This window comes from Nerophis lumbriciformis, linkage group LG15, assembly GCF_033978685.3.
Source record: "Nerophis lumbriciformis linkage group LG15, RoL_Nlum_v2.1, whole genome shotgun sequence".
Lineage (NCBI taxonomy): Eukaryota > Metazoa > Chordata > Actinopteri > Syngnathiformes > Syngnathidae > Nerophis > Nerophis lumbriciformis.
The window spans coordinates 35408992-35424284 of NC_084562.2; the positions used below are offsets into that span (position 1 = coordinate 35408992).

At 41.3% G+C, this 15293-nt stretch overlaps 1 protein-coding gene across 4 annotated transcripts in view; it reads left to right on the forward strand.

The window, feature by feature from the left end:
- The window catches only part of jph3a (junctophilin 3a), an 85162-nt gene that overhangs the window by 50696 nt on the left and 19173 nt on the right, over positions 1-15293 (forward strand). For 2 of the 4 annotated variants that reach the window (XM_061975135.2, XM_061975136.2), the window contains 2 exons: positions 2376-2500; positions 10249-11471. In XM_061975135.2, the coding sequence (XP_061831119.1) occupies positions 2376-2500; positions 10249-11471 (1348 nt within the window). The remainder of the gene's footprint in view (positions 1-2375; positions 2501-10248; positions 11472-15293) is intronic. The other 2 variants (XR_009816812.1, XR_009816813.1) reach the window with 1 other exon arrangement.

Consider the following 15293-nt stretch of genomic DNA (forward strand, 5'->3'; position numbering starts at 1 on the left):
AGTAAATATAGTTTTTTAGTCTCTCCAGGATTTTGCAAGGGTTTTTTTGGTGATAGCTACAGCTGCTTTGATGCTTTTTGATAGCATTGCATCAGCTTGTCAATCAATCAACGTCGGTCAAAGTTTATTTATGTAGCCCTTAATCACAAGTGTCTCAAAGGGCTGCACAAGCCACAAAGACATCCTCTGCTCAGATCCCACATCAGAGCAAGAAAAAACTCAACCCAATGGGAACAACGAGAAACCTTAAAAGGGACCGCAGATGACCGGTGCAATGGATGCCGTGTGCATACAGTTAAAAAATGTGAGAGTCCGGTCCGTAGTGGGGCCAGCAGTGGATCGTCTTGCATGTAGACACGTCACGGCGCAGAGACGTCACCAACTGATGCAAAGAGGAGTGGTCCATCCTGTGTCCTGACTTTGAACAGCTAGCGCGTCATCCATGGAGGCTAATCCGTAGTCACCTGATAACCACTCCACGCATGAGAGGGGGGCAGAGCAGAAAAGAGAAGAGACTTGCCCAAAAATCAATCAATCAATCTTTATTTATATAGCCCTAAATCACAAGTGTCTCAAAGGGCTGCACAAGCCACAACGACATCCTCGGTACAAAGCCCACATACGGGCAAGGAAAAACTCACCCCAGTGGGACGTCGATGTGAATGACTATGAGAAACCTTGGAGAGGACCGCATATGTGGGTAACCCCCCCCCCTCTAGGGGAGACCGAAAGCAATGGATGTCGAGTGGGTCTGACATAATATTGTGAGAGTCCAGTCCATAGTGGATCCAACATAATAGTAAGAGTCCAGTCCATAGTGGGGCCAGCAGGACACCATCCCGAGCGGAGACGGGTCAGCAGCGCAGAGATGTTCCCTGCCGATGCACAGGCGAGCGGTCCACCCCGGGTCCCGACTCTGGACAGCCAGCACTTCATCCATGGCCACCGGACCTGTGCCCCCCCCCCCCCCCCCCTCAAGGAAAAGGGGAGCAGAGGAGAAAAGAAAAGAAACGGCAGATCAACTGGTCTAACAGGGGGGCTATTTAAAGGCTAGAGTATACAAATGAGTTTTAAGATGGGACTTAAATGCTTCTACTGAGGTAGCATCTCTAATTGTTACCGGGAGGGCATTCCATAGTACTGGAGCCCGAATAGAAAACGCTCTATAGCCCGCAGACTTTTTTTGGGCTCTGGGAATCACTAATAAGCCGGAGTTCTTTGAACGCAGATTTCTTGCCGGGACATATGGTACAATGCAATCGACAAGATAGGACGGAGCTAGACCGTGTAGTATTTTATACGTAAGTAGTAAAACCTTAAAGTCACATCTTAAGTGCACAGGAAGCCAGTGCAGGTGAGCCAGTATAGGCGTAATATGATCAAACTTTCTTGTTCTTGTCAAAAGTCTAGCAGCCGCATTTTGTACCAACTGTAATTTTTTAATGCTAGACATAGGGAGCCCCGAAAATACATTACAATAGTCGAGACGAGACGTAACGAACGCATGAATAATGATCTCAGCGTCGCTAGTGGATAAAATAGAACGAATTTTAGCGATATTACGGAGATGAAAGAAGGCCGTTTTAGTAACACTCTTAATGTGTGACTCAAAGGAGAGAGTTGGGTCGAAGATAATACCCAGATTCTTTACTGATTCGCCTTGTGTAATTGTTTGGTTGTCAAATGTTAAGGTGGTATTATTAAATAAATGTCGGTGTTTAGCAGGACCGATAATCAGCATTTCCGTTTTCTTGGCGTTGAGTTGCAAGAAGTTAGCGGACATCCATTGTTTAATTTCATTAAGACACGCCTCCAGCTGACTACAATCCGGCGTGTTGGTCAGCTTTAGGGGCATGTAGAGTTGGGTGTCATCAGCATAGCAATGAAAGCTAACACCGTATTTGCGTATGATGTCGCCTAGCGGCAGCATGTAAATACTAAAGAGTGCAGGGCCAAGAACCGAACCCTGAGGAACTCCGCACGTTACCTTAACATAGTCCGAGGTCACATTATTATGGGAGACGCATTGCATCCTGTCAGTAAGATAAGGGGTCTATTTAAATGCAGGAGTATACAAATGAGTTTTAAGATCATGCTTCTACTGAGGTAGCATCTCCAACTGTTACCGGCAGTGCATTCCAGAGTAACTGGAGCTCTAAAGCCTGCAGACTTTTTTGGGGCTCTCGGAATAACTAATAAGCCTGAGTTCTTTGAACACCATTTGTTCTTATTTGTTATATTGTTCTTTGTTGGTTTTGAGATGTTTCTTGTCAGTCTACTTTCCAAAGACAAATATAAAAAAGACAGTCAGCGACATAACACAAAGAGAGTGCAGAATGCCTTTACATTTTCTTGTTTCTAACTGTTGTGATCAGAATGAGCCACGCTCGGGGAAAGGCGGAAGCGGCTGAGGGAGTTGCACAGAAGGCCGTGGAAGAATGCCGACTGGCCAGGATAGTAGCCAAAGAGCTCTCACCCTCCTTCTTCATCTATGGCAATGGTGAGTGACTGACTTTGGGCGAGGGGCGGAGTACAACCTGGACACAATCACACTTATTGGGAAATGTAGAGAATTTTGTATTATATTGCGTTACTTTCTTTAATATAACTAGATAATCCAATTTTAGCCAGATGTTTGCATTAACTCACCATGAGCATGAATGCCATATTCATTTTGGATGATTAATTTGAAATGTTCTTTTTTCCAGGGTGGAATGATTGTATGACATAGATGTTCAAAGTTTGTTTTATAAACAAGAGTTGGGTGCACACATTTTACTTTTTCCAATATACACTGGGTTGAAGTTATAAATACAGCCTCATGTACAGGTAAAAGCCAGTAAATTAGAATATTTTGAAAAACTTGATTTATTTCAGTAATTGCATTCAAAAGGTGTAACTTGTACATTATATTTATTCATTGCACACAGACTGATGCATTCAAATGTTTATTTCATTTAATTTTGATGATTTGAAGTGGCAACAAATGAAAATCCAAAATTCCGTGTGTCACAAAATTAGAATATTACTTAAGGCTAATACAAAAAAGGGATTTTTAGAAATGTTGGCCAACTGAAAAGTATGAAAATGAAAAATATGAGCATGTACAATACTCAATACTTGGTTGGAGCTCCTTTTGCCTCAATTACTGCGTTAATGCGGCGTGGCATGGAGTCGATGAGTTTCTGGCACTGCTCAGGTGTTATGAGAGCCCAGGTTGCTCTGATAGTGGCCTTCAACTCTTCTGCGTTTTTGGGTCTGGCATTCTGCATCTTCCTTTTCACAATACCCCACAGATTTTCTATGGGGCTAAGGTCAGGGGAGTTGGCGGGCCAATTTAGAACAGAAATACCATGGTCCGTAAACCAGGCACGGGTAGATTTTGCGCTGTGTGCAGGCGCCAAGTCCTGTTGGAACTTGAAATCTCCATCTCCATAGAGTAGGTCAGCAGCAGGAAGCATGAAGTGCTCTAAAACTTGCTGGTAGACGGCTGCGTTGACCCTGGATCTCAGGAAACAGAGTGGACCGACACCAGCAGATGACATGGCACCCCAAACCATCACTGATGGTGGAAACTTTACACTAGACTTCAGGCAACGTGGATCCTGTGCCTCTCCTGTCTTCCTCCAGACTCTGGGACCTCGATTTCCAAAGGAAATGCAACATTTGCATGGTTGGGTGATGGTTTGGGGTGCCATGTCATCTGCTGGTGTCGGTCCACTCTGTTTCCTGAGATCCAGGGTCAACGCAGCCGTCTACCAGCAAGTTTTAGAGCACTTCATGCTTCCTGCTGCTGACCTGCTCTATGGAGATGGAGATTTCAAGTTCCAACAGGACTTGGCGCCTGCACACAGCGCAAAATCTACCCGTGCCTGGTTTACGGACCATGGTATTTCTGTTCTAAATTGGCCCGCCAACTCCCCTGACCTTAGCCCCATAGAAAATCTGTGGGGTATTGTGAAAAGGAAGATGCAGAATGCCAGACCCAAAAACGCAGAAGAGTTGAAGGCCACTATCAGAGCAACCTGGGCTCTCATAACACCTGAGCAGTGCCAGAAACTCATCGACTCCATGCCACGCCGCATTAACGCAGTAATTGAGGCAAAAGGAGCTCCAACCAAGTATTGAGTATTGTACATGCTCATATTTTTCTTTTTCATACTTTTCAGTTGGCCAACATTTCTAAAAATCCCTTTTTTGTATTAGCCTTAAGTAATATTCTAATTTTGTGACACACGGAATTTTGGATTTTCATTTGTTGCCACTTCAAATCATCAAAATTAAATGAAATAAACATTTGAATGCATCAGTCTGTGTGCAATGAATAAATATAATGTACAAGTTACACCTTTTGAATGCAATTACTGAAATAATTCAAGTTTTTCAAAATATTCTAATTTACTGGCTTTTACCTGTATATACTGTGCAGTGGAACCTCAATTAAGGAACCTAATTGGTTCTTGAACAGGGTTTGCGGATATACATTTCTCAATAAGAAACAATTTAAATGGAAGGGACAAGCGGTAGAAAATGGATGGACGGATGGTTCCAGCCTTGACAAAAGTCCCTATTTTAATAAAAGTATATACTCTTTGAACAAAATATAAAGTGCTATGCAGGACTGTATACAGAAGGAAGGGGGGAGAGATAGTGTCGAAAAACGCTGTGGATATTGTGCTAAGTGCTACTTTGTGTGCTTTTTAAGTGTTGTTTGGCCTTTTTACAGAATGTTTCTAGTTTTGCTAGCTAAATATGAATCGAAAGAAAGCAATGCACAAGGGATGTGTGGTGAACATTCAGGAAGTATCCACAGCATTGTTGACACTGCCTTATCCATTACCCCTACCTTACACTGAGCGCAAAAAGGATTAACCAACAAAGTAAAGTGGATTTTATTTTGTATTCCTAATCATTGTAGGGACCTGGCTCTTAAAGTTAAGGAGTGTTGTGATTTTAAACTGTGAGTGTTGTTTCGTTTTTGTGGGGTTTTTTTAAATAGAAAGTTAATTCATCACCACTTTCAGTACTGTATTGTATTTTATTTTATTTTGTGTTCAAAGTGTACAAACTTTTACTGAAATTCTAATTGTCGAGGCTGGAACTCATTATTCATATTTACATTGTTTATAATGGGAAAATTGCTTCAATATACAAACTTTTCTATTTACAAACCCTGATCAAGACCCAATAACATTTATAAATTGAGGGTCCATTTGTTTAAAAATTCCTGAGATTTAATCTCAAACAGAAGATTTTTGATGGCTACAACAATCTTGGTAAAAAGGCTTGATAAGAATCCTGGCTGAATATTGGACTTTTCTTCTAGGCAGAATCGGAAAACTTAATTTAAATTGGTATGGTCTCTTGCAAGGCTTTTAGCATAGTCCAACAATGTTCTTTGGGGTTGAGCTCAGTCTTTAAGAAGGTCCTTCCTTAAGAACCTACCTTAAGCCATTCCTAATACAGTTTTTATGTGTTTTTGGGATTAATGTCCTGTTTTGGGTGGCTTAGCCATTTAGTGTATCTAAGGATGTTCTCATTATTCCAGGTCATTGTTTTCTCAGGGCAGTCAGTCGATCGCAACTAGACTGTTTGGTTTGACTTAGAAGACGTTTTGATGAAGCCTGCTTGGATGAGAGGCTACACATCTTCTAAGACAAACCAAACAGTCCAGTCGCGATGGATTGAATGCTCTGGCCATCTAGTTGTTGATCTAAGGTACATTTGAGGAAGTTGGAGCTTTTCCTCCTATTTCATTATTCCATCCACATAGCACAGTGCACCTGTATCAATGGCAGCAAAACAACCTCAAAGCATGATGCTACTTGGTGTTTTCTCCACATTGTTTACTATTTGTTAGTGTTACCATATCTGAGTTATTGTGTAGAAATATGGCGAAATACCTACAAATCTCTGCTTCATTCATTAACCTTGTAACAAAAGAGGCCAGTTAGAATAACACATAATGTTGGCTAACGAGAACATTCAAACCCTTTATTTATTGAATCAAAAATGTTCAAATTCAATGATTTTGGTGCATTTGCAAACAGCTAAAATTATGCCCAAAATAAACTATGACCTGCTACCCAAGAATGTACAACAATGCTTGTCAACAAGAGGAGAAATATAACCTTAGGGAAAATTTTAAGTTAAAACATTTGGATGCATATACAACACTTAAAACATTTAGCATATCATTATGTGGAATTAAATTATGGAATGCCCATCCATCCATTTTTCTACCGCTTATTCCCTTTGGGGTCGCGGGGGGCGCTGGAGCCTATCTCAGCTACGGATTAAGCAAATACATCAAAATATGTACTGATACAATCAAGTTTAAGAAACTGTTTAAACTCAAAGTGTTTACAAAGTACAAAGAAGAAAAATCCTGATTGACATCTTGAACCGTATTGAAAAATTAGATCATCTTAAATCATCTTGAATCATAACTCATAATCAAATATTTATTCTTGAGAACATTATTGACTATTCATTTATTTATTTATGGAAATGGGTAGGATGAAATAGGCTGTGCTTCTTTCTGTTCCTTTTTGGACATAATGAAAAAACTGGAATTATGTGATGTACCATACAGTAACTGTATGCATATTCGAAATAAACTAATTCCATAACCAGAACCAGAACCTTAGGTTTGAAAGCCTCACCTTGACGTCTCAAAACAACCTTCTTCTCATTGTAGCCAAATAGCTTAATCTTTGTCTTTTCTGACCAAAACAACCTTTATCCAGAAGACATTCGGCACATTTAAGTTGAGCTTGAAGGTGTCGATTTGGAAAGTAGGGGCTTCTTACTTGGTTGTAATTGTAACTCTTTCAGCTCATGGCGATGTAAAACTGTTTTCACGGTGGACAGTGTCACTGACATTCTAACAGTTTACAGCAGGGGTGCTCACACTTTTTCTGCAGGCGAGCTACTTTTCAATTGATCAAGTCGTGGGGATCTACCTCATTCATATATATCATTTATATTTACTTATTTATGAAATATATGTTTTTGTTAACAAGTTAAAGGTGTTTAATGATAATGCAAGCATGTTTAACACATAGAGTTAATATTGTTAAAAAATTAAAGGTGTTTAAAGATAATACAAGCATGTTTAACACATATAGATTCCTTTCTTTCATGAAGACAAGAATATAAGTTGGTGTATTACCTGATTCTGATGACTTGCATTGATTGGAATCAGACAGTGGTGCTGATAACGTCCGCATTTTCGAATGGAGGAGAAAAAAAGTCCTCCTTTCTGTCTAATACCACATGAAAGTGGTTGGTTTTTGGCATCTTATTTGTCCAGCTTCCGTACTCCTTTGTATACACTTTACAAGAAATACATTGTCAGCAAACTCCGTAGCTTGCTAACTTGTGCACGCCAGCTTTCTGAGACTCTTATTTTGTTAGCGCAACTGTGCAACTGTGCAGTCGGTCTTTGGAGTTTTGACGACAGGTACGGTTCCAGAGTCTGTTGAAATAAAGTGTTTCTCGCCTTCCAGTCGGTAATTTTAAAGAGCTGGCAGCAGCCAGCGTCATCTCAGAAGACCCTCGGGTGCCGTGAATGTCAATCAAGTGACGAAAGTGACGTCATAGTGAAGATTTATGATCGCTCATTTTTAGGACTATTTTTTTAATGCCTGGCTGGTGATCGACTGACACACCCTCCGAGATCGACCGGTAGCTCGCGATCAACGTAATGAGCACCCCTGGTTTACAGTTTTTGGCAGGCTTGGACATTGATGGCTCCTGTGTTGTTCTTGAATATTTTAACCAATTTGATTTCATCTGTGGGTGACGATTTGGATCTTCTTCCAGACCATGGCAAAGTCATGACACATTCAAATAACAAACTTACGTACTATTGTATAAGATCTGATAATGTTGGAATAAGCAATTTGGAAATGGCTCCAAAAGACTTTATTAACTTATGAGTGTTTTTGGACTTTGCCATCGTTGTGAGTAGTGATTGGTTTATCCAATGAATAGTGTAAAACAAATACTTGTTATGCCCGCAAGGAGAACCCATCAGCCGGTCAATGATGACCACTAACAACAAGGAAATTGAGTTTGGTTTGGTCACAATAAAATACATTTTAGACTTTCAGCTCTAGATTTAGGCAACTACAGGTAAAAGCCAGTAAATTAGAATATTTTGAAAAACTTGATTTATTTCAGTAATTGCATTCAAAAGGTGTAACTTGTACATTATATTTATTCATTGCACACAGACTGATGCATTCAAATGTTTATTTCATTTAATTTTGATGATTTGAAGTGGCAACAAATGAAAATCCAAAATTCCGTGTGTCACAAAATTAGAATATTACTTAAGGCTATTACAAAAAAGGGATTTTTAGAAATGTTGGCCAACTGAAAAGTATGAAAATGAAAAATATGAGCATGTACAATACTCAATACTTGGTTGGAGCTCCTTTTGCCTCAATTACTGCGTTAATGCGGCGTGGCATGGAGTCGATGAGTTTCTGGCACTGCTCAGGTGTTATGAGAGCCCAGGTTGCTCTGATAGTGGCCTTCAACTCTTCTGCGTTTTTGGGTCTGGCATTCTGCATCTTCCTTTTCACAATACCCCACAGATTTTCTGACCTTAGGTCAGGGGAGTTGGCGGGCCAATTTAGAACAGAAATACCATTGTCTGTAAACCAGGCACGGGTAGATTTTGCGCTGTGTGCAGGCGCCAAGTCCTGTTGGAACTTGAAATCTCCATCTCCATAGAGCAGGTCAGCAGCAGGAAGCATGAAGTGCTCTAAAACTTGCTGGTAGACGGCTGCGTTGACCCTGGATCTCAGGAAACAGAGTGGACCGACACCAGCAGATGACATGACACCCCAAACCATCACCCAACCATGCAAATTTTGCATTTCCTTTGGAAATCGAGGTCCCAGAGTCTGGAGGAAGACAGGAGAGGCACAGAATCCACGTTGCCTGAAGTCTAGTGTAAAGTTTCCACCATCAGTGATGGTTTGGGGTGCCATGTCATCTGCTGGTGTCGGTCCACTCTGTTTCCTGAGATCCAGGGTCAACGCAGCCGTCTACCAGCAAGTTTTAGAGCACTTCATGCTTCCTGCTGCTGACCTGCTCTATGGAGATGAAGATTTCAAGTTCCAACAGGACTTGGCGCCTGCACACAGCGCAAAAACTACCCGTGCCTGGTTTACGGACCATGGTATTTCTGTTCTAAATTGGCCCGCCAACTCCCCTGACCTTAGCCCCATAGAAAATCTGTGGGGTATTGTGAAAAGGAAGATGCAGAATGCCAGACCCAAAAACGCAGAAGAGTTGAAGGCCACCATCAGAGCAACCTGGGCTCTCATAACACCTGAGCAGTGCCAGAAACTCATCGACTCCATGCCACGCCGCATTAACGCAGTAATTGAGGCAAAAGAAGCTCCAACCAAGTATTGAGTATTGTACATGCTCATATTTTTCATTTTCATACTTTTCAGTTGGCCAACATTTCTAAAAATCCCTTTTTTGTATTAGCCTTAAGTAATATTCTAATTTTGTGACACACGGAATTTTGGATTTTCATTTGTTGCCACTTCAAATCATCAAAATTAAATGAAATAAACATTTGAATGCATCAGTCTGTGTGCAATGAATAAATATAATGTACAAGTTACACCTTTTGAATGCAATTACTGAAATAAATCAAGTTTTTCAAAATATTCTAATTTACTGGCTTTTACCTGTATATGTATACAGTGTAGTGGAGCTTGTGGAGCCAATTCTTGTTTTAAAAATCATTAAATAAATACCTTGTAGATCCACTCTAAAAAAAAAAAAGAATGGTCCAAATAAATAATTAAAGCACTAATTGAATATAAAATCCATGCCTATGATGAGTGTATATAAACTTAACACTTGAAACTTGGAGAGTATATAAACTAAGTTTAGAAACAGCTCTTATGTGACCCGAAGATGTTCCAGACTACTGCATACTACATCCACGGTAATGCACACTCTTCTTGAAGACTGAACATAACTGACTGCCTTTACTTATTGTATTTTTTGTTTTTTGTCTTCTGTTACACAGCAAGCTATTAACACAACCCCATATTCACACACACACACACACACACACACACACACACACACACACACACACACACACACACACACACACACACACGCACGCACACACTAGCAATGTAATGAGCTCACTGTGGAATTTTGCCAGATCACTTCATTGGTATTATTGTCCAACTGTTTTCCAAGGACTCGAATGTCAGAGGCCTCAGCACCAAGACGCCAAGGACAAAGACCACGAGGTCATCTCTACAGGAACAGACAGTCCGGAGCTGTGTACTCCCGACACCACACCGCCTGTAATAACACCCGAGCTTAGCCCCGTGCTGAATGTCTCCATCTGTCCACCCCGCAGCCCACCCAAGCATGTCCATCGTTCTAGAAATGCTTGCTTTATGAGACAAAGTGCTGTGGATGATCAGGGTGGAGCAGAAATCCAGGTACTTGTTGAAACGCGGGGGATGGACCTATTGAAGGGCGAGGCCATCAACTGGGCAGATGACATGTACCCTGATCGAGGATGCGGCAGCCGCTCCACCACACCCTCTCTACTAGAAGAACAGGAGGGACATATGAATGGCCACGATCCAGCTCCTTTGTCCAACCACAAGCTACGGGAGAAATCCCTGTCCAATCACAAGGTCCGGGAGCACACTTCCTCCCATAGAGCGTGGGAGCACTCTTTGTCCAACCAAAAGTCATCCAAACATGCATCTTTCAATCACAAATCAAGGGAGTACACGTCATCCAATCACAAAACATGGGATCATTCTTCTACCAACCATAAGGCTTGTGAACATGTCTCTTCCAACTACAGGCCGCAGGTGCACATTTTGTCCAATCACAAGGCCTTGGAACATAACATGTCCAATCACAAGACATCTGAGCATGCTTCCAACAATCACAACTCCCAAGATTACATATCTTCCAATCACAACCCCAAGGACCACGTTGCCTCTAGTTACAACCCCCGAGAGCATGCCTTCTCCAACCATCTAACGCAGCACAATTCCTCCAACCACAAGCTGAGTGAGCATGCTGTAATTGACCAAAGGCAAGATGGCCTCAACGAGGGTTGGACTGCAGAAAGCACCCTCAGGTGGAGCCCCGCCCACTCACGCCTTGCAGAGCAAGATGAAGAGAGGATGAATGAATACGCCGTTGATTTGAGGCTTCAGTGTCCAGATACGCAGAAAAAAACGGCGCCCAAAAACAACCGGCTGCGATCCCGCGGTTTGAGACCAGTCAGAGAAGGATCTATGGACTCTGTCCAGATGCTGGATAATCTGAGTGTGGGGGCGGAGCTTGAGGAATGGCCACTGCATCGGGACCTCACGCTATCCCCGCCGCTTCAGTCTCAGCCCATTGTTCTGGAGCAGGAAGGAGAGCTTCTTACCCTCAAATCAAACTCAGTAAGTCTGCTTTTGAATCTCTTTATGCGACAGTAGAAAGATACAGATGATAGATTGGATAATACACACAGGAGGCAAAACAAACCACACTTTTTAATGTGAACATTTATTACCTGGCAAAGATGTAATTAGAAGATAAAAAGCCAAATATTGTACAGTATCCGCTTAACACAAATTTATCAGTGAAAAAAAACACCATTCTTGAGAAAAATATTGCCTGAATACTTTTAGGGCCAGATCATCTACGATCTCAAATAACAGGTGCTAAATAGCAGAGGTGTGGACTCGAGTCACATGACTTGGACTCGAGTCAGACTCGAGTCATGAATTTGATGACTTTAGACTCGACTTGACAAAATGTAGAAAGACTTGCAACTCGACTTAGACTTTAACATCAATGACTTGTGACTTCACTTGGACTTGAGCCTTTTGAATTGACATGACTTGACATGACTTGCTACTTTCCCCAAAACCCAAAGATGAAAAAGTTATTCGGGAGCGCTCCGTATTTTTCATTGTGTACTTGTCTATCAGCGTTGCGTGTGTCAGCTGGACTGGACTCAGTACAACAGCCAATCAAATTAGATCTACTTTGTTTTCATCACACAGCATTCATCCAATCAAATTGCAGGACAACCAACGAAGAAGACATGTCCAAACCACACGCCAGTGAACAAAAAATTATACCTAAAATAATTTTGTTTGGGTATAAAAATTACGAGGTGGTCAACACAAAACGGTTTGCAGTATGCAACACATGCGGTTCGAAAATTACTGATGGAGAGGCAACAACTTCCAACTTCGTCCAGCATTTGAAGTTGCACAAAGAACGGTAAGTTTTGAATGTAAGATAACGTTTATTGGTTAAGTAACGTGACTTTTATTTGCTGTGTAGTTAAATCAGTGAGGCTGTAAACTCACTGCTAACGTTATTGCAAACACGGGAATCTGTTGCAGTTCACTACCTTATTCATACTTTTTGTTCAGTGATTTTTTTTTAAGCAGGGTTACGTTAGTCAATATATCACACGTAACGTTAGACGGCGGTCAGCAGCACCGCGTATTTTAGCCACCTAAAAAAAACAAAAATAGTAAAATAAAGGTCAGTTAAAATGTATACTATATTATGAATATGTGTACCGTTTTAGCTAGCTTTCTGACATACTGTTGGTTGTTTACCTCAGTGGTCCCCAACCACCGGGCCGCGGCCCGGTACTGGTCCGTGGATCGATTGGTATCGGGCCGCACAAGAAATATATATATTTTTTTTTTCTTTTTTTAATTAAATCAACATAAAAAACACAAGATACACTTACAAGTAGTGCACCAACCCAAAACAACTCTCTCCCCCCTTTTGTTCTGGGCATTGAACATGAAGACTCTTCCTTCACTGTTCCGAGTGGCCATGAGAGTCTTGGCAGTGCCTGCCTCCAGTGCTCCAGTGGAGCGAGTTTTCAGCCATGGTGGCATCATACTACGCCCCCATCGTGCACAAATGACTGACAGACTCTTGGCTAATTTGGTCTTTTGCAAATGCAATGCAGCATAGGGCCCTGACATATAAAAAGTACAACTTTTTTGTTATGTTCACGTATATGTTATGTTTTTTCAATGTTAACACTTTTGTACAAATAAGTACATTTGCACTTTATTTTTCAATGTGTTTGTTCTGTAAAGGAATGAGTTAATGTTTAAAATGACTGGTTAATAGTGCTATTATAAAGTGCAATGTCAGCACAATTTTCTTTCCTGCAATTTAAAATGCACTTGTTTTAATAAATAAATACAGCGTTTGAAAAGCATACACAATCTGTGTTAATATATTAGTCTGTGGTTAAAAGGACTTGAAAGGACTCGAAACTCAAAATGCAGGACTTAGGACTTGACTTGAGACTTTCCAGTCTTGACTTTGGACTTGACTCGGGGCTTGCCTGTCTTGACTCGGGACTTGACTCGGACTTGAGGGCAAAGACTTGAGACTTACTTGTGACTTGCAAAACAATGACTTGGTCCCACCTCTGCTAAATAGCATGTGCAAACTAAAACATTGGACATACTATTAGTGGGCATGTTGCAAAGGATCTACTATGACTCTATGCGCGAATGAGTACAAGTGCAAAAGTAGTACAGACCGCCCTTTTGGGAGATGCCAGGCGCAAGAAAAGGCATTGTTGCAAAACGTTTTAGATCAAAAATGGCATTGCTTAATAGACGATACTGTTTCTTCTGATATTTTTATTTATGACAGTCCAAATGTGAGGCTTCTCTCCACACTGTCTGCCATTGCACTGAACACATCCTTCGTGCCACAACGTACCTTCCAAACGTGCTAAATATAGACAGCCGAGGCCACAAACATTTTCAGTTTTAAATAAATCACATTCTGGGCACTACATAATTACATTTGCATCACCTTTTCCTAGTACTGTAGGCATTTTAATAATCAGCATATTTTCTGCATATACCGTATTTTCCGCACTATAAGGCGCACCGGATTATTAGCCGCACCTTCAATGAATGGCATATTTCATAACTTTGTCCACCAATAAGCCGCCCCGGACTATAAGCCGCGCCTACGCTGCGCTAAAGGGAATGTCAAAAAAACAGTCAGATAGGTCAGTCAAACTTTAATAATATATTAAAAACCAGCGTTCTAACAACTCTGTTCACTCCCAAAATGTACGCAAATGTGCAATCACAAACATAGTAAAATTCAAAATAGTGCAGAGCAATAGCAACATAATGTTGCTCGAACGTTAATGTCACAACACACAAAATAAACATAGCGCTCACTTTCTGAAGTTATTCTTCATTCGTAAATCCTTCGTCTTCGGTGTCCGAAGTGAAAAGTTGGGCAAATTTACGATCCACTGGCAGATGTTGGCGTCGTCTGGCGCTGCCTCCTCGTCTTAGTGAAGGTGTGTTCGCCTTCTGTCATCCATTGTTCCCACGCAGTTAGCAGTCTAGCTTCGAATGCCCTGTTGACACCAATATCTAGCGGCTGGAGGTCTTTTGTCAATCCACCCGGAATGACGGCGAGTATTGAATTAAGCGCGTAAGCGTGTCTCTCAATGTGCTGTTATGAGCTAGCAAATATAACAACTACACTACCCAGCATGCAACGATAGTTACGAGCATGCGTGGTAGCCCTGAGAAGCGTTGTTGTATGCTGGCAGTTAGAATGTGGTTATGAGCACGCTGTGAGTAAACGTTGAGAACTCAGTTAACACGCCTCGTCTGCATTATTTATAATTAGACAGACAACACACTTAATAGGAGCCATTTTGGGGTCTTTACATAAACACACAAATGGAAATGAAACGTCACATATCCCAGCATGCACCGCGCGCTTCTTCTACGGGGAAAAAAGATGGCGGCTGTTTACCGTAGTTGCGAGACCTAAACTTTATGAAAATGAATCTTAATATTTATCCATATATAAAGCGCACCGGGTTATAAGGCGCACTGTCAGCTTTTGAGAAAATTTGTGGTTTTTAGGTGCGCCTTATAGTGCGGAAAATACGGTAGATGAAGTCAAACAAGCTAAGTAAATTGCGTAAGATATTTTGCGTATTTAAGATACGTAATCCTTGGCGCACAAATTTAGCAGATTAGTTTTGCGTGCACTATTAAGTTTGCACGCATTTCAATGCACGCAAACTTTTAGTAGATCAGGCCCTGTCACGACTTGGTCTGGGGAGTTTGCTTTTCCAGGATGCAACGGAAAGTTGGCACGGGCGAGACGGGAATTAAGGTACATTTTTTTATTGAAACACTAGAACTAACTATAAATACAAAAAAAGGATGAAACAAAAAGCGCGC